Raw genomic sequence first — 17,516 nt, 5'->3', positions numbered from 1 at the left:
TTTTTTTTTTTTTGCGGTACACAGGCCTCTCACTGTTGCGGCCTCTCTCGTTGCGGAGCACAGGCTCCGGACACGCAGGCCCAGTGGCCATGGCTTACGGGCCCAGCTGCTCCGCGGCATGTGGGATTTTCCCAGACCGGGGCACGAACCCGTGTCCCCTGCATCAGCAGGCAGACTCTCAACCACTGCACCACCGGGGAAGCCCCGTGCATGGTAGTTTTGTTCTAAGTCACCATGAGCACTGAATTAGTGAATACTGAACCATTGCTCCTAGGGGAAACACAGGGTTAGTTTCCTGTGAGCCCCTGGTCCTAACATTGTCATCAGTCGATCAATACATAACCTTTCTTGTGTGCGTTTTTGTTTAAATACACCTCATTTAGTACATATTGTTGATTCATTCCTATTGAACTCACAGCCACCAGCACTATGCCTGAATGACGCTTATCTAACATGTATTTTCTCTGTAAGGCACATCACAGACTTTCTCCTCTCAAACAGCACTTCAGCACTATACTTGGAGGCCATTTTAAGCAGCAAAATCACCAACAAAAAGCACAACCAAAAACCTGGCAAACAGGACATATTTACAGTAAGAGAGCTAAAACAGGAAGGCAGAGGCTTGCCTTGTTAGACCTCAGCTGGGAAAGTACTGGTCAGGCACTCATTCTTCACAGCTGGCACGTGTCTGTGAATGACCGCAAAGGAACCATGAGTGTTGATTTTGAGGTTATAAATAAATTTCAGGGGGTAAGTGCATTTGCAAATACGGAATCCATGAGGATCAACTGTATATCACGCGTGAATCTTTTCCCCAAAATACTTTGTTAATATATTGCTGAGTTTTTTTCCAGTTTCTTTTTCTTTATATATTTTTAGATAATCAAGATCGTGATATGGATAAAATTTTATAGCCTTTTTCCAATTCACTTTGTAATATAAGCATTACTACAAATTATACAGACTTTCCAATACCATTTTAAATTGCTTTATTCTGTTTTATTATTATGTGAATGTATCATTATTTATTTGGGGATTTAGGTTACTTCCAGTTTTTAGCTCTTCTGAATCTAAATGCCCTTACTTTTTTAGCAGCAGCAGACGCTCTCTAGTCATCTCTCCCCCAGTTCGAACATCTACAGTCTCCAGCCCTCTTACCTCACCTACCAGTCCCTCTGCACTTTCCTTGAAGAGTGAGAAGGACTCCACCTCAGCAAGTGAGGAAGAGCTGGCATCTGATCCAGCCCAGGGAGAAGACAACTCCGAGATTAAAAAAGAGCCCTTAACAGACAAGGAAATAGAGGAGGAGGCTGAAGAAAGCTCCTCTGAGGAGGAAGAGGCTCTGCTAGCTTTCAACGGCCCCTCCCAGCCCCAGCCCTCACCCACCGTTGAGGGTGGAGAGTCCCAGGAGGAAATTCTCCCTTGCTCCCCAGCTCCATCACCAGGCAGAGCTCTAATCCCTTCAGAGCAGGCCGCACCTTTCCCAGAAGTAGTCCTCCGAACCCGCACCTCAAGCGAAGGATCTGAACAGCCAAAGAGAGCCTCTATGCAGAGGGCCTCAGCACCGCCCGGTAGGCCTCCTCCACCCAGAGCCACTCCCAGCCCCAGTCCCTCCTTAGGGAACATGCCCTCCACCCCTACAGCCTCTGAACCGAGTTCACCCACCAGCCCTAGGGCCTCCTTGGGGGCTGAGACTCCAAGTCCTAGGGCCTCCTTAGAGGCCTCTCCTGATCCACAGCCACCAGAGAAGCCGACAAGAACTCCTGAGGTCGGAGAAAAGGAAAACACCGATAATCTGAACCCAGAAGAACTTTGTACTGCCCCAACCTTGATGATCTGTCAGGTGAGAATGGATCTGGCTGAGTCTTTATTCCCTTTTATAACCTCCATGTAGATTATTTTTACTATGGTCAGGTTGCCCCACAGTAGATAAGACTTTATGTCATTATATTACAGTTTCAAGCATACTCTTGGACACCTTTTTTGGTTCTGGGGATTGCACATCTTCATAGCAACTAACTTAGCGACCTGTACTTCCAGGGTAATTGACTGCTGCAAAGGGCTTATCTCTAATATAAGAAGAGTCTTACTAATTTCTTTCTTTTGCTCCAAGTTCTGGGAGTTCCCAACTGGATCCTGATCTTTCCTTTTTTTAATGTGGGAGAGGGAGGAAGGTCTCACTTCACTTTGTCATACTTGTGATTATGGTGAATAGACCCCAAGCAAAATGGCATCAGCAAATTTCCAAGGTATATCTTGTTTGATGAGAGAAGCCTAGAAGAAGGAACTCACAAAAGGAAGGTAAAGCAAAAGGGATGGTCTTTTGAAAGGTGAAAATATGGATGAGAAAAGGATTCTGTTAAAATAGAGACACAGACCCTCTGGAGAGCAACCAATTCCGTGAAGGATCTGGAAATCCAGTCATATTCTATTCAGATTACATGGAAGTCTGTCATATAGAGGAGAGATCTGACTTGTTCTATAAGACTCCTGAGGACAGAAAAAGGCCCTGCGTGTAAAGTGTTTTTGGTTTTTTAAGTACATTTTGGATCAATATAAGAGGAACTTTTAGCAATTAGCTCTAAGAAGTGGTATGGGAGAACAGAGGAAAGGGGGCACGAGGGGCATCCAAAAACCAAAATGGGCTGGGCCACCTTGAAAACTAGTTCCCCTTCCTTGGTGTTAAAAGCTAAGGCTATATGGTTCCCTGTCAGGTGCATTATAGAGAGGATTATGGGGCAGCATCTGACTAGGTGGCACCCAGATTCATTCATTCATTCCACAATCACTCATTAAACCCCTACTATGTGCCAGGCACTTTTCTAGGAAGTGGGGTATTACAGTGAACAAAACACAAAATTCTCTGCCTTCCAGCTTCTTACATTCTAGTGGAGGGGGAGATAGACAAGAAACAGAATAAGTAAGTAAAATTACAGTTTAGTGGTGATATGAGTTAGGGAGAAAAGTTAAGCAGGGCGAGGCATAGGGAGTGGGGGCTGAATTGCAGCTTTAAACAGAGCGGTCAGAGAAGGTGACATCTGGGCAATGAAGGAGGCCAGGGCATGAGCCATGTGGATATCTGGGAGTGTGAGATGTCTGGTTACCCCTCAGATCATACCACCCTACTACTGAATATGCCTACCTGAAGGTTGACCAGGCTATCTCGGGAGCCTCCTGCTGTCTGAGAGGAATTAACATGGACAGAGGGAACAAGGGTGTGATGTCTGGCAAGGCAAGGAAGGTAGAAGACAAGAGGACAATAGACTTATCTCAGTTGACTCCCGTGAGATACTAAAATCTGAGTCATCTACAGTATTATGCCCCCAGTCTTGATTCACGTGAGGTACTGAATGTCCTAACAGAGCATAATATAAAACCTTCCCTTGGCTGGTTTCCGGTCTGAGGTAGCTACACTGAGTGAGAGATATGCAGGGCATGTGGATAGTGAATAAGCCCAAGATAAATGTGGGACTTTGCGTAGATGAAGAGTATAGCCACTTCTCCACTGAAAAGAGCAACTCAACTCTATGGAAAATCCAAAATTAATTTAAATTTGACTGTAATATGTTACATGATTTTAGTATAGAGACAACAATCGAATGACCTGTTTGGCTCAGGTGAATAATAAAACAAGTTTTCATTCTTGGAGTAATTTTACTGAAGGGATTATGGGAACCAAGATGCTGTCTATTTGGAGGAACAGGCTAGTAACACTGTCCTCCTTGGAAATGAGGTACAGGACACAACTTCCTTCCCCTGAGGTTACCTCCTTATTTATTATTATTTTTTTTTTGCGGTACGCGGGCCTCTCACTGTTGTGGCCTCTCCCGTTGCGGAGCACAGGCTCCAGATGCGCAGGCTCAGCGGCCATGGCTCACGGGCCCAGCCGCTCCACGGCATGTGGGATCTTCCCGGACCGGGGCACGAACCCGTGTCCCCTGCATCGGCAGGCGGACTCTCAACCACTGCGCCACCAGGGAAGCCCTACCTCCTTATATTTGAGATTTACTCCTAGCCTCTCCTGTGGGACTGCATTGGTCATTGGCTAAGGAGACATATTTTTCCTATGGAATTAAGCAATAGAGCATCTTAGATCCTAGTGTATCAGAATTATCAATCCTCTGAAGCCTGTGTCCTATAAGATTTGTTCATCTCCCTCACAGATGCATCATAAATCATATTTTCTCTCAAGCAGAATTACGGACATACCACATATAAAAATGGGTAAATAAAAAGATAACTGTGACCAAAAAAAAAAAAAATGTTGGGGCTTCCCTGGTGGCACAGTGGTTGAGAGTCCGCCTGCCGATGCAGGGGACACGGGTTCGTGCCCCGGTCCGGGAAGATCCCACATGCCGCGGAGCGCCTGGGCCCGTGAGCCATGGCCGCTGAGCCTGTGTGTCCGGAGCCTGTGCTCCGCAACGGGAGAGGCCGCAACGGTGAGAGGCCCGCGTACCGCAAAAACTAAATAAATAAATAAAAGATAACTGTGAGAAAATCTGTTCTTGCTCAGCATTTGACTCACCTGAGAGAAAATGAAGATTTTGATAACTTTCTTGGAGGTATTAATAGTATTACCTTTGAGGTAGTTCATGGCCTAGAATCAGCAGAGGGAGTACGAAGACGGAAATTTTCCTGAAAGGAGAAATCACAGAATTTCAAGTGGCTGTCATACTGTTAGAAATCGGTTCTACTTTAAAAGGTGAATTTTATAGTGTGTTAAATAAATTTCTTTTTTAAAAAGTTCATTCTAAACCTTAGAGTGCCAAGGTCTTCCCCTGGCTTAGTAGTTACTAGACACGGCTTTTTCCACACCTTGGGCTCCCATCTCAGAACCTAGACCTTTTCCCAAGGAAACCATCCTCCCGCTTGCCTCTCCTAACTGCCGTGGGTTAGGATCATCTAAGTGTGAGAACTGCCGTGTATTCTTGAGGAGGATTAGCCTAAAAGTCATAGGTAGTGGTTTTAAGACCTATATTTATACACTTACAGAGTCTCACCTAGCTATACGTATAAATGCCATGTCACACAAATCATGGAAACAACTCTGGAATCTGAAGACCTGGCTTCCTGTCCCAGCAAGTCATTTCACCCTTCAAATCTTGGTTTATTGATATGAGGGAGGATGGCAGTAAAGCCTTCCCTGTTGCTTTCAGGCTGTAGTGAAACAACATTGTATGATTGCCCTTAGTATTATCTATGACCCTTATGAAGTGTAAGGCACAAAAGACCCTTCTAAGCTGAGAGGCTGGGAGGTTGAGACACGTCTCACTGGCAGAACTCTTCTTTTTGTAGAACCAAGGTCTTCAGCTTCATGTCTCTGAGGTTCCAGAAGAGAGCAGCGTCATAGCACCCGAGCCTCAAGAAGAGGTAAGGAGTCCAGATATGCAGACAACAGGAGGGGTGGTGAGACTGGGATTGCGGATGGACAGATGCTTGGCTACAGGCTGGCATCCTCGCTGTGGGCTGTGAGGGGAACCCAGCAGTGAACAATATCCTTAGGGAAAAGTCAAGCAGGTGGGAGCCAGAAGAACCAAGAGTGACCGTACTTTGTGGTTCCTTTGTGCCCATTTCCCAACTGGCTTTGAACCTCCTGACCTCTCCCCATAGCCCTATCTCCTAAGAATTTATTTAGTTATACCTGAACTTACTTCAAAAAGGAGTTAAGAGCTACAAAAGGCATACAAAAAGTAAATACATACAGGCACCCACATGAAATGTAGTAAAGTAACTCAGAAGTGTATTAGTGAGAGTGACTAATAAATGACTAAATAAAATGGACCCATGACCTAGGCAAGTACAAATGTGCGTTCTATAAAATAGACTTACTAAGGCTGGACCACAAAATTGGTTCCAGACTAACATCCAAGAAGAAGAGGAAAAACCTGATCAGTTCACACAATTTATGATGCCCATTCCTTAGGAGAACAACTCCTGCTACTAAGATGAAAAGGAAATCTCTTCTGCGAATCCTCATAAAGAGATGGTGAATGACAGAATGAACAGTATCTGCAACAAGTCTTTACAATAATCCTAACAGCCAGTTTCACATTGCCCCCACCTCCATACAGGCCAGTGCATGACATGAAATATAATTCAGGACAAGAAAATGGAGTTTTCACAGCCCCCCCCCCTTATTAATTGGTTAGTGGGAGGGTAGGTCAGCATCTAATGCAATCATGTTTCCTTTCTAGGTGTCTACCATTCAAAATGCACAACTCTGAAGAGGAACTGCCAAGACCTCCCCACACACACCTCCCCAGAAAGGCCCCTCAGCTAGAGGATATAAGTCAGAGGGACTTAAGATCCGGCATTCATTTCTGGTTTCTCAAACTATGAATGCTGGCGGTCTCTAAAGACCTAGCATTAATGGAAGCTGAGGAGCAGACTTAGGGGAGGGAGGGAGGCAGTCTTGGGAGAAGAGACTGTTAGACTTGGAATATTTAACTCAGGTTTTAGCATTGTTAGAATAATAAGACTTTATATTCTAATGAAGTGGGGCTAAAATGACTATAAAAAGCAAAAGCATCTGTAGACATAGACATTTGTCCACCCACAGGCATATAACCACACATACTCAGAGAATAGTGAACAGATCTTTTTTTTTTTTTTGCGGTACGCGGGCCTCTCACTGTTGTAGCCTCTCCCGTTGCGGAGCACAGGCTCCGGACGCGCAGGCTCAGCGGCCATGGCTCACGGGCCCAGCCGCTCCGCGGCATGTGGGATCTTCCCGGACTGGGGCACGAACCTGTGTCCCCTGCATCGGCAGGCAGACTCTCAACCACTGCGCCATCAGGGAAGCCCACGAACAGATCTTTGAGTTACCACTCATTTTGCAAGACTTAAAACCAAAAGAACATATTTTCAGATTGTTAAATAAAGTATTATTCTGATGATGTATGGATTTTTTGTTTGACACAGGAAGTTGTTCCAGCCCAGCAAACTATCCTTCACTTAGGCAAGGTTATTGACTCTACCCCAGGTTCAGAAAGCTTTAGTCACATCCCTGACCCCCAGCTCACCCTACCTCCTGGCTAGAACTCTTTGATGATGCCAGGGGCCACAGGCTCCTCTCCTCAATCTAGATGCTTTATTGCCTGACCCCGCTCCCACCCTTTGGTTAATAAGCAAATATTCTTGGAAAGGGTTTATATTTTAGAGCTGTATCGAGTGCCTACAGTTTGGTACTTAGTGTAAATAAGGATCTGAGCAGGATGGAAGAAGGAAGAGAACTCCAAGTGAAGGGAAAGGATATATGGTATAGATACAAAGTATAATGGAAATGGTATGGAAGTTGGAGTCAGAAGTCTTGGATTCAAGTCCTATCATGTGCTTCTGTGAAAAGATTAAAAACTAACTTTGAAGTCCTGCCACCCTGATAAACATGCACACATATGCAAGCACTCACTCATCCATCTTTGCTTTTGTTTCTGGGGGTGATGGATGATGTCACTGTTCATTCAGTCATTCAGCAAGAATTTATTGAGTACTCTGCCAAGCACTGTACTAGGTACTAGAGAAATAATGATGAGGAAAAAAAGTAAGAATGTTATAGAGACAGAATACTGAGCAGGGAGCAGACAGGCTGGATTTAGCAATGGGTGAGAGGAGACGTGATGAAGACTGAAGTTTTAAGGAATTATTCTAGGTTAGGCGTGAGAGACTAGAATTTGGTGGTGCCATTTCCTGAAGTGGTGACTGTAGGAGGAAGTGCATTATATGTGAGTTTTCTTGTTGCAAGCAACAAACTGACACAGTTAAGCGGTAAAGGATATGTTGGAAGGATATTACGCAGCTCATAGAACTGAAAACAACCAGGCTGCAGAAAGAACCCTCGGATGTCTGTAGCAGGAACGTGTGGACTGCCCCTCCAGGCAGCTGTCATTGGAAGACTCAGCTTCAGCTGCCTCCTGCCACTGTGTCCTTTCCAGATGCAGATTCCCTGGAGAAAGAATCTGACTGGCCCAGCTTGGGGGGAGGCATGTTAGGGTCTACAGTGACAGGAAGACCAGTGGTGGTGGTGGTGATATGGGGTGGGAGTAGGGAGGGGGGATTACGAAGAAGCGCAAGGAAGCTTTTGGGGTGATAGAAATGTTCCTAATTTTGATTACGGTGATAGTTTAATGTGTATACCTGTGTCAGAACTGATCAAATTATACCCTTTATGGGCAGTTTATTGGGTGTCCCATACAAACATTGGTACAAAGAGCTTGAGAACTTGCATGACTTTTCAGTAGACATGTCCCTTAGGGAGCTGGTAATGCATATTTGTATTTAGGAGTCATTTTTATAAGATCTAATCCTATTACTCTTCCATTTAAAAACTTTCAAAGGATCTCTACTGCTGTAATGGAGAGGAGGTTGCATATCCCCCTATAAAAGCCCTACTGCCTGTATTTTAATTCCTTTCCTAGAAGGCATCCCACTCCCGTGGCACTCAGTTACTGCTGGCAGTGATACTCAGAGCTAATGGAAGGGTCGGGGATATGCTAGGGATACAGGCTCCCGGCTGTCCAAGGTCCTCTAGGACCTGCTTAGAGTACCCCTCCCAAGGCAAAACCCAGTTCGAGCCTTTTCTTTACCAGGCTTTCCCTGGCCCTCATCTCCTAGGAAACTGATCCTCTTTGGAGAGTGTGCCAGAGAGTACTTTTGGGGACTTATGGTCTGGTGGTGCGGAGTTAAGCACTCAAGGTAACTGCTACAAAAGAGGCACAAATGAAGTGGAAAATTTGACTAAACTGTGAGACTGACACTTCATTTGCATATGGCCCTACTGGAGGCTCCAGGAAGATAGGGAAAAGGGCCAGTAAGCTGGGCATGAGTAATAATTTTGCTTATCTAGGGTAGATAGTCCCAGCTAGGGACCAGATTGTTTACTCTAATTTACAAAATAGTAAAGTTGTGGTTGGTCCAATGGTAGTGCATTAACAGAACTTATTAGACTAGGACTTAGAAGACTGCCATCCTGGCAGCAGTGCAAGACTGGGCTGAAAGATGATAAAATTGGGCAGAGATGAATATCTCTTATCCCCTGCCCTGAGGCCCCTGGAGGTCTGTTAACACAAGGATGGCTGTTCCAGTTTCTGAAGTTTAGCATTTAATCCTTGGAGAACACTGGTAGCTCACCACCACTTGAGGCTTCATTCATCATCTCTCTGTATGCATCTCTATCTAGAATTAATTGCAAGAACATCACCCAGTCCCTGCCTTCCAGCAATGTGAAGGACAGTACTGACAGACTAGGTAAGATATCCAGAGAGTACTAGGAACAGCGCACATCCAGGATATATGGGACACTCCAAAGAGCAGAGTACATGCTGCTTACAGCATTGCTTATTTTATGCTAAGTTGGGTGCTGAGCATGTACATATTGGATCCTGTTTTTCTGCATGTTTACACTTTCAAAATCAATAGCATGTGCCTACAGGGTTAAAATCATGTACTAGCAAAACTTTTAAGGTTATATTTTAAACAAAAAAGATGCTTGTGAGAGACTATTAGCCATCAAATTAAATTGTAAAAGTAACACAGCAAATCAGTATTCAGTTGGGCTGGATGGCCTATGAGAGTCTGGTTCTTAACAATCTTCAGACATAAAGGAATATGCCACGCGGGAGACTGACCCAGATAACAAGAAAAATCTCAACTTTTCCTGGAATTCATGGTAATAAATGCAAGCAGTTGTCCACCTTTGCAACTTAACCGTTAGGATTTGAATTCCCTTTTCTCTTGGGTATTCTTTTATCTGAGGACTGGCCAGCCTTACCTTTTTATTAACTTACATCCACCTTGCCTACGTGTAACTTTCTTTGCCTTTCTTGGTTGGATTGGTAGTTTTCCCACACGTGGGCTTTCTTCTTCCTCACTGATAACTGCTATGCCTTTAAAAATATATTCAAGTAAATGAATTTAGTCAATTTACTCTGTTTTTTCTCTGTTTTTATTTTTTTTCCAACCACATAACATCTTTAGGAATGAAAGCAACTGTGCTTTCTTTCTTTTCTTTCTTTCCTTCCTTCCTTCCTCCCTCCCTCCCTCCCTTCTTTTCTATCTTTCTTTCTTTGCTTTTTTTCTCACCCTGTGCCCCCATTCTCTGAGACTATTTCAGTCTTTGTCTCCCAAATGAACATGCACAATTCCTGTCTCTATCGATCTATATAAATATTGATTCCCAAACCTAGAGACTGCCTCCCAGGAATAAAAAGCAGGGAAGTCTGTATCACTGGGAGGGAAGACAGAATAACCACAAGAGTTCTAACCCTAAACAGGAAGCCAAGATAACATTTACTGAGCACTTACTGTGTGCCAGGTAAGCTTCTAATGCTTTAAATGTATCAATATTAACTCATTCCATCCCCACAGTAGATACTGCCCCAGATAAATGAAACAAAACGGTCTAAGATCACACAGCAGAGCAGATTCCAGAGCCTGTGTTTATACTTTACATCCTTACTCATTGAGTTCCTCATTAATTTGGGAACATTTCCTGCCAGAAAGAAGCGAGTCAGGAGGTGACTAAAGTATGGCATTAATTAGTAGTTAAATTGATGTGCTTCCCAGGTGCTAGAACCACGCTATGAAATGGCCTGATTTTTCAGTCCCCCTTTTCAGGGATGAGGGAACAGCTTTTAGAGATGTTAAGTAATTTGCCCAAAGTCACACAGCTAAGAAGCGGCGGGGCTGGGACTGTTTGAGTCCAAAATCCACAACGCACTTAACCTCTACACTACACTGCCTCAGATGAATTCGGGCAAGGAAGATCCGAATGGGGCAACGTTCCTCTCCCCACCTCACGCCCCGCTCCCTGGCCCGGGGTGTGCCCACTAAGTTAGCTTATGTTCCAAGCTTCTGGATACAGACCTATTTACGTAAGTGATATGCAAACGCAAGTAAATGTAATTTTCCACATTTGCTGAAAATTCAAATAACGTCGATGGCGGGGAAAGCGGACAGATCCCATTAGCTCCGGGCTCACTCTGATCCCGTGCCCTCCGGTGCCTCGAGGCAGGCGGGGGAGGAAGCGGCTCCGGATGGAGAGTAAAGTGACAATCGGAGAAGGAAAAGCAGCCTTTCCTCCCGCGGGAGCTGAGGCGGCCCGGCGGGCAGAGGGAACCTGCAGAGGGCGGTTTCTCTCCTCTTTTCCTGTCCCACCCAGTCGGCCGCCCCCCCCCCCCCCCCCCCCGCCCCCGGCCGGCCTCGGCAACTAACTCTGAGCGTCTTTGCGCTGCTTCCTCAGGTCTGGGTCCCCGGCAGGTCCCCGCGGTGTCTGCGGTTCCCGCCCCCGTCGAGTTGAGCCGGACGCGCAGCGCCTGCCCTTCCCCTGAAGCCCGTCCGACTGGTAAGGTGAGCACGCGGAGGTGGGGACCCGGGCAGGGCCGAAGGGCCAGGCGAGCCCGGTCGCCCACACTCACGCTGCAGCCGCCGCGGCCGCGTCAACAACTGAAACCGAGAGCGGCCGAGCTCGGGCCTCGGCTGGAGCCTCCCGTCGCGGCGGCTCGGAACCGGTGACCGGGACGGGCCGCCCTCGGAGCGTAGCTAGCCCTGCCTGGCGCGGGTAACGCAGGAGGGCTTTGGACCGGGGTCGGGGCTCGGGGGGCGGTGCCACGGGCTCGAGCCCCGACGTCCGCGGACGCGGCGAGGGCCCCAGGGTGCCGGAGTCTCGGCCGGGCCGGTGGTGGGCGGCCGCGGGGGCCCGGCCAGCGGGGCTCGGCGGACCGCGCGGACGTTGCAGCGGACGCCCGAGGGGGCACTGGGGGCGGAGGGCTGAGCCCCGACAACCGGCCGTCTCGGGCGGGCCTGAGGGCGCCTGACGACCCTCCCTCCGGTGCCCGGCGCCTGGCTCCCCGGCCCGGCCCAGCCGCTGCCCCCGCGCCGGCCCCGAGCCTGGGCCGGGGGCCTGACCTCCCTGCACTCTCCTGACACCTAGTGGGCGGCTCCCCACAGACTGCGGGCTGGGAGAGAACCGGGGACCTGTTACCGCGCCTGGGTGAAACTGGGTCCGCTGCTAATTTGCGTACATTTACCTAACTTTCTCAGGCCTTGAGAAACCTCCTAGGTAAATGTGGTGGCCCAGTGAAAGGATCCCCGGATAGACGTTCAATAGGGCGGGGGTGGGGGTGGGGGTGGGGGGAGAGTTGGGGAAGGGACTCAGGAAAACCTGGCACCAAAGGCTTTCCTGGGATTTCCAGTCGTCTTCTAACCCCAGGCATGGGCCCATCCACCTCATCCCTCTCTTTGTCCCTCTTCCTACAGATCTGCACCTCCCTGCAGGTGCCCGTCCACCTGCCGAGATGACTAGCCTCCCAACCACGCCTTCTCCAGGAGGTAGGTGAAGGCCTTTCCCACTTAAACTGCCCCACCCCAGCCCAGTCCTTGAATTCCCTGAGCCCTCTGCCCAGGTGGGAAGACTCCCACTACTCTCCACCTGCCTCACACCAGAAAAGGTCCTGGGAGGAAGCAGAAGGGAACCAGCATGCACACTTTAGTGCAGTTTGAATCTGAAGTTTCATGGACCTGGACCGATTCCTGGTACTACTACTTAGAGCTTTGTGACCTCGTGACCTACCCTTTAAGCTCCAGTCTCATTTGTAAAACGGGGGAAATGGTACCTTATTTGTGAGGATTAAATGAGATAATCCATGTAAAACACCTAGCACAGTGTCTCATATCTAGCAAGCACTCAGTAACATTGGTTATTATTACTGGGTGCTTGTTAGAAAAGCCCACCTATTCCTAGAAAGGAATTCTGCGGCACGTGGGATCTTAGTTCCCCCACCAGGGATCAAACCCACGGTGCCCCCTGCTTTGGAAGTGCAGTCTTCACCCCTGGACCGCCAGGAAAGTCCCTCTGCCTGCTTTCTAATTCCACTCCTCTGATGATTCACTCCAGCATCAAAAATCCCTTGTTCCCCGGAACTATTGTTACCCTTGTTTCCTAGTTAGGGATCCCCCTCTTTCCCCTTCACGTTAAGAATGGATTCCCAAAAAAAGAAAAAGAGAATGAGAATGGATTCCTACCTTTCATTTCATAACCAAGCTGAGCTGGACAAACCATCAGATATTCATTCGTTGTTTTCATTACATGTTAATTAGGGTAAGGGAGGAACAAAACCTTGGTTGGTCTATACACCTTTGTTTCCATATGCGGTCTCATTTGTCATTAGGACAGACATTCTCTGCTTTACTGATGTGGAAACAGGTGAGCGAGAACCCCAGGGGAAGTCAAAGGCAGTGTCCTCTGTGACTGGTGATGTAGCAATTCAGACCCTTAGTTGTCTGCTGGAGATAAGAAAAGGGAGAAATGGGCAGCCGTCTAGATTAGTTAGTACAGGCTTCATGAGTGGGGAAGGGATGGAGCCCTTACCCTTGAAGGATGGGTAAGGTTTATACAGGCAAAGAGGGGTGCAGCAGGGATTCCACATAAAGGTAGTGCCGCCACTTCTGAAACTACAGAGACTGTGCTTACCTTGGAGGGTATTCTGGGGGACAGGGCAGAGGACCTACAGAATAAACCTTCCTGTAGGGAAGACAAATGATGCTTGCTCGGGCAGCTGAGAAATTAGGACTTGGACAAAAGCAGAACTATATACATTCTTTTTTAAATTTTGTGATAAGATAAACGTAATATAAATGTTAACCATTTTGATTATTTTTTGGTGTACAGTTCAGTGGTATTAAATATTGAGTGATATTCACATTGCTGTGCAACTGTTACCACCATCCATCTCCAGAACTTTTTCATCTTCCCAAACTGAAACTCTGTATCCATTAAATATTAACTCCTCATTCCCCCTTCCCCACAGCCCCTGGCTACCACCATTATACTTTCTATCTGTATAAATTTGACTAGGTACCTAGTATAAGTGTAATCATACAAAATTTGTCTTTTTATGTCTCGCTTATTTCACTAGCATAGCATTTCCGAGGCTCATCCATTTTGTAGCATGTGTCAGAATTTCCTTCCTTTTTAAGGCTGAATAATATTATATGTATATAATGTATATCACTTTGTTTATCTACTCATACATCAATAGATACTTGGGTTGCTTCCATCTTTTGGCTGTTGTGAATACTGCTGCTTGAACGTTGGTGTACAAATATCTCTTCGAGCCCCTGCTTTCAATTCTTTTGGGTATATACCCATAAGTGTGGTAATTCTGCTTAATTTTTGGGGGCACTGCCATACTGTTTCCCAGGGTAACTATACCATTTTACATTCTTACCAGCAATGCATAGGGCTCCAATTTCTCCACATCCTTGACAACACTTGTTATTTTCTGATTTTTTTTTTTTTTTTTTTTTGCGGTACGCGGGCCTCTCACTGTTGTGGCCTCTCCTGTTGTGGAGCACAGGCTCCGGACGCGCAGGCTCAGCGGCCATGGCTCACGGGCCCAGCTGCTCCGCGGCATGTGGGATCTTCCCGGACTGGGGCTCGAACCCGTGTCCCCTGCATCGGCAGGCGGACTTCCAACCACTGCGCCACCAGGGAAGCCCTATTTTCTGATTTTTAATAGTGGCCATCCTAATGGGTGTGAATGGTGTCTCATTGTGGTTTTGATTTACATTTCCCTAATGATGAGTGACGTTGAACATCTTTTCACGTGTTTACTGGCAATTGTATATCTTTTGGAGAAATGTCTATTCAAGTCCTTGCCCATTTTTCAGTTGTCTGGTTTTGTTGTTGTTGAGTCGTGTATTTATTTACATTTTCAACCCAACAAATGACACGAGTGGAGTGGTATTTTAGGACATATCATATAGTCCCCTACCCACTGGGTCCAAGCAAATGTAAGTTCAGGGACAGAAATGGAGAAATTACAGACAGGGTGAGGGCTTGTACTTTGAAGAATGGGATCATTGAGGGTCTTGCATGTCTCTTCCCCACCTCCCTCTCACATCCCTTTGCCCCAATCTATAAAGATCTCCTGAAGGAGATATCCTTTAAGAGGGCTGAAAGTGAGGGCCACATTAGAACTTTCAGGGGCCCTTGGCACTTTTGCCTTTGTGGGCCCATTCCTCCATTTAAAAAGGCAATGTGTTAAGAATTGTATTTTACAACTATGTTGGTATAAGGAAGAATACAATATTAATATACAATAAAATCATTAATGGTTATATTTATAATTGATTGATATAACAATATTATAATTTCCTTGACATAAACATTCAATTTTTTCTTCTGATTTTAAAAGAAATTAAGATCACTAAAAAACATTTTCATGGGCCCCTAGAAGTACGGTGGACCCTAGGCGCGTTGCCTGCTGTGCCTAGTGCATAAGTTGCCCTCTTGGAAGGAGAGTGGGGTGGAATAAGCATTGTCCGCTCTGCCCACCCCACTGGGTAAAGCCCATCCCTTGCCATGTAGTCACACTAGCTACATCCTAGGTTGTCCTCACTCTAGGTTAGACGCTCAGTGTTGTTCATCTCACTTATTCCTCATCACAACCTTGTGAGCACGTTTCATTCTCATTTTACAGAAGCAAAAACTGAAGTTCAGGGAAGTTAAGAAATTTTCAGAGGTTAGGAAATTCTCCCAAGGTCACGCAGCTAATAATGGCAGAGGCAGGGTATTGTGCCAAGTCCTGTATTCTTTCCGTCATGGTATACTGCTCTCAGCCACTTTACCCCATGGCAGGGGCACATGAAAGAGAAGGAAGGAGAAAGGGAGCAGAATTCCAGGGCGGGTTCCCATGGAAAGGAGAATTGGGGGAGCCGCCCTTTGCTGGGCAGGGCTAGAGCAAATAAATAGGTTGTCAGACTCAGGTGGCAAAGGATCTGATGCCTCAGTGATAAGAGATTTAGCCCAGGAACAAGGGCCACAAACAAACCAACAGGTATCTAGGTTAACAAAAAAAAAAGGTGAGTGAGCCAGATAGATCTTGAAGTTCATTTGCTGTAGGTTAGGATTTGGGTGGAGCCTCAAATCTCAAATCTTGTGGTCCTCAGCCCCAGGCCTCCCTCCTTAAAGAAAATGCGTGCTACAGTCTTTCTAAGCCTGAGAAGGGAAGGAGCAAAGTAACATTCTTTTTTTTTTTAATATTTCTTCTTTCCTTAGTATATTGCCTTTCTTATTTATTTATTTAGGCTGTGCTGGGTCTTGGTTGTGGCACACGGGATCTTCATTGAGGCATGCAGGATCTTTTAGTTGCGGTGGGCAGACTTATTAGTTGCGGCATGCAGACTCATAGTTGAGGCATGCATGCGGGATCTAGTTCCCTGACCAGGGATCAAACCCAGGCCCCCTGCATTGGGAGCACGGAGTCTTACTCTCTGGACTTCCAGGGAAGTCCCCAAAGTAACATTCTTATTCCTTTGATTGGAAGAGGAGACAGGAGAGAAATGGAGTAGGAACAGGAGATAATGGGGGGAAAGCTGTAAACCATTTCCCCCCTTGTATGCCACGTTTCCTGAACTTAGTTTACTTCGTTGTTGTTGTTCTTTCATTACAAAGCCATTACATGCCCCTCGGGGAATAACCTTCTAGACTTTTTCAGTGTGTGTATATATATATATATGTTTATAGTCCTATTTTATTTTACTTTTTTAAAAATTTTATTTATTTATTTTCGGCTGCGTTGGGTCTTCATTGCTGCGCGTGGGCTTTCTCTAGGCACGCAGGCTTCAGTAGTTGTGGTTCGCAGGCTCTAGAGTGCAGGCTCAATAGTTGTGACACACGGGCTTAGTTGCTCCACGGCATGTGGGATCTTCCTGGACCAGGGCTCGAACCCGTGTCCCCGGCATTGGCAGGCGGATTCTTAACCACTGCGCCACCAGGGAAGCCCTACTTTACTTTTTTTTACAAACATGTAATCATATAACACATACTGCCCTAGCAATTTGCTTTTTTCGTCTAACCATATACTCTGTCCCAGTAATTGCAGATCTACCACATTCTTTTTAACAACTGTGTACTATTTCCAGAATGAATGACCTGTCATTTATTTAATCATTCCTCTGCTGATAGACATTCAGATATGTGTCACTCTTGCAAACAGTGCTTTAGTGAATACCCATCCTGCAATAAAACTCTGAGAACCAAACCCAGTGGACAGGTCAACAAAATGTTTAGCTGGAGGCAGAGCAGGGATGGTTCCAGAAGTTGCAAAGAACCTTGAAGTGAGGAGATAGATTTAAAGCCTGGCTGGGCCAACCACTGAGTGACGGTGGGCTGGTTGACGAAGCTTGCTGAGCTACCTCAATTTTCTGGCTTGTACATAATGATAATACCAACCCTACTTACATCACATTCTTGGGGTAGAGATAAAATAATGTATGTTTTGCAAACTGTAAGTCACAAATATAGATTATCGTTCTGATACTTAAAGCCAGAAGGCTCCAGCTCATTAGCTCAGACACCCTGTGACTTTTAGTCTGAGAAAAGCTCTTCTGTGTGGAGTAGAATTCAAATTCTTGGGCTCCAGCTCATTAGCTTGGACACCCTGTGACTTTTAGTCTGAGTAAAGCTCTTCTGTGTGGAGTAGAATTCAAATTCTTGATTTTTTTTTTTTTTTTTTTTT

At 46.2% G+C, this 17,516-nt stretch overlaps 2 protein-coding genes across 4 annotated transcripts in view; both read left to right on the top strand.

Annotated features, from left to right (window-relative positions):
- Window positions 1–6,896, top strand: part of BIN2 (bridging integrator 2) — a 32,188-nt gene extending 25,292 nt beyond the window's left edge. For 2 of the 3 annotated variants that reach the window (XM_029204390.1, XM_029204392.1), the window contains 3 exons: window positions 1,093–1,843; window positions 5,296–5,370; window positions 6,195–6,896. In XM_029204390.1, the coding sequence (XP_029060223.1) occupies window positions 1,093–1,843; window positions 5,296–5,370; window positions 6,195–6,224 (856 nt within the window). In that variant the 3' untranslated portion in view covers window positions 6,225–6,896. The remainder of the gene's footprint in view (window positions 1–1,092; window positions 1,844–5,295; window positions 5,371–6,194) is intronic. The other variant, XM_029204391.1, reaches the window with a different exon arrangement.
- A 3,069-nt stretch (window positions 6,897–9,965) lies between these two features.
- SMAGP (small cell adhesion glycoprotein) overlaps window positions 9,966–17,516 on the top strand; it is a 28,006-nt gene continuing 20,455 nt past the window's right edge. Inside the window, exons 1-3 of the mRNA XM_029204393.1 lie at window positions 9,966–10,868; window positions 11,237–11,338; window positions 12,253–12,324. Of these exons, the coding sequence (XP_029060226.1) occupies window positions 10,766–10,868; window positions 11,237–11,338; window positions 12,253–12,324 (277 nt within the window). The 5' untranslated portion in view covers window positions 9,966–10,765. The remainder of the gene's footprint in view (window positions 10,869–11,236; window positions 11,339–12,252; window positions 12,325–17,516) is intronic.

This window comes from Monodon monoceros, unplaced genomic scaffold (genome assembly GCF_005190385.1).
Source record: "Monodon monoceros isolate NGI ecotype Baffin Bay Population unplaced genomic scaffold, NGI_Narwhal_1 Super_Scaffold_6, whole genome shotgun sequence".
In the NCBI taxonomy this organism is placed as follows: Eukaryota; Metazoa; Chordata; class Mammalia; order Artiodactyla; family Monodontidae; genus Monodon; species Monodon monoceros.
The sequence above is the reverse complement of the archived record's forward strand: the minus strand, read 5'-3'. Positions and strand labels throughout refer to the sequence as shown.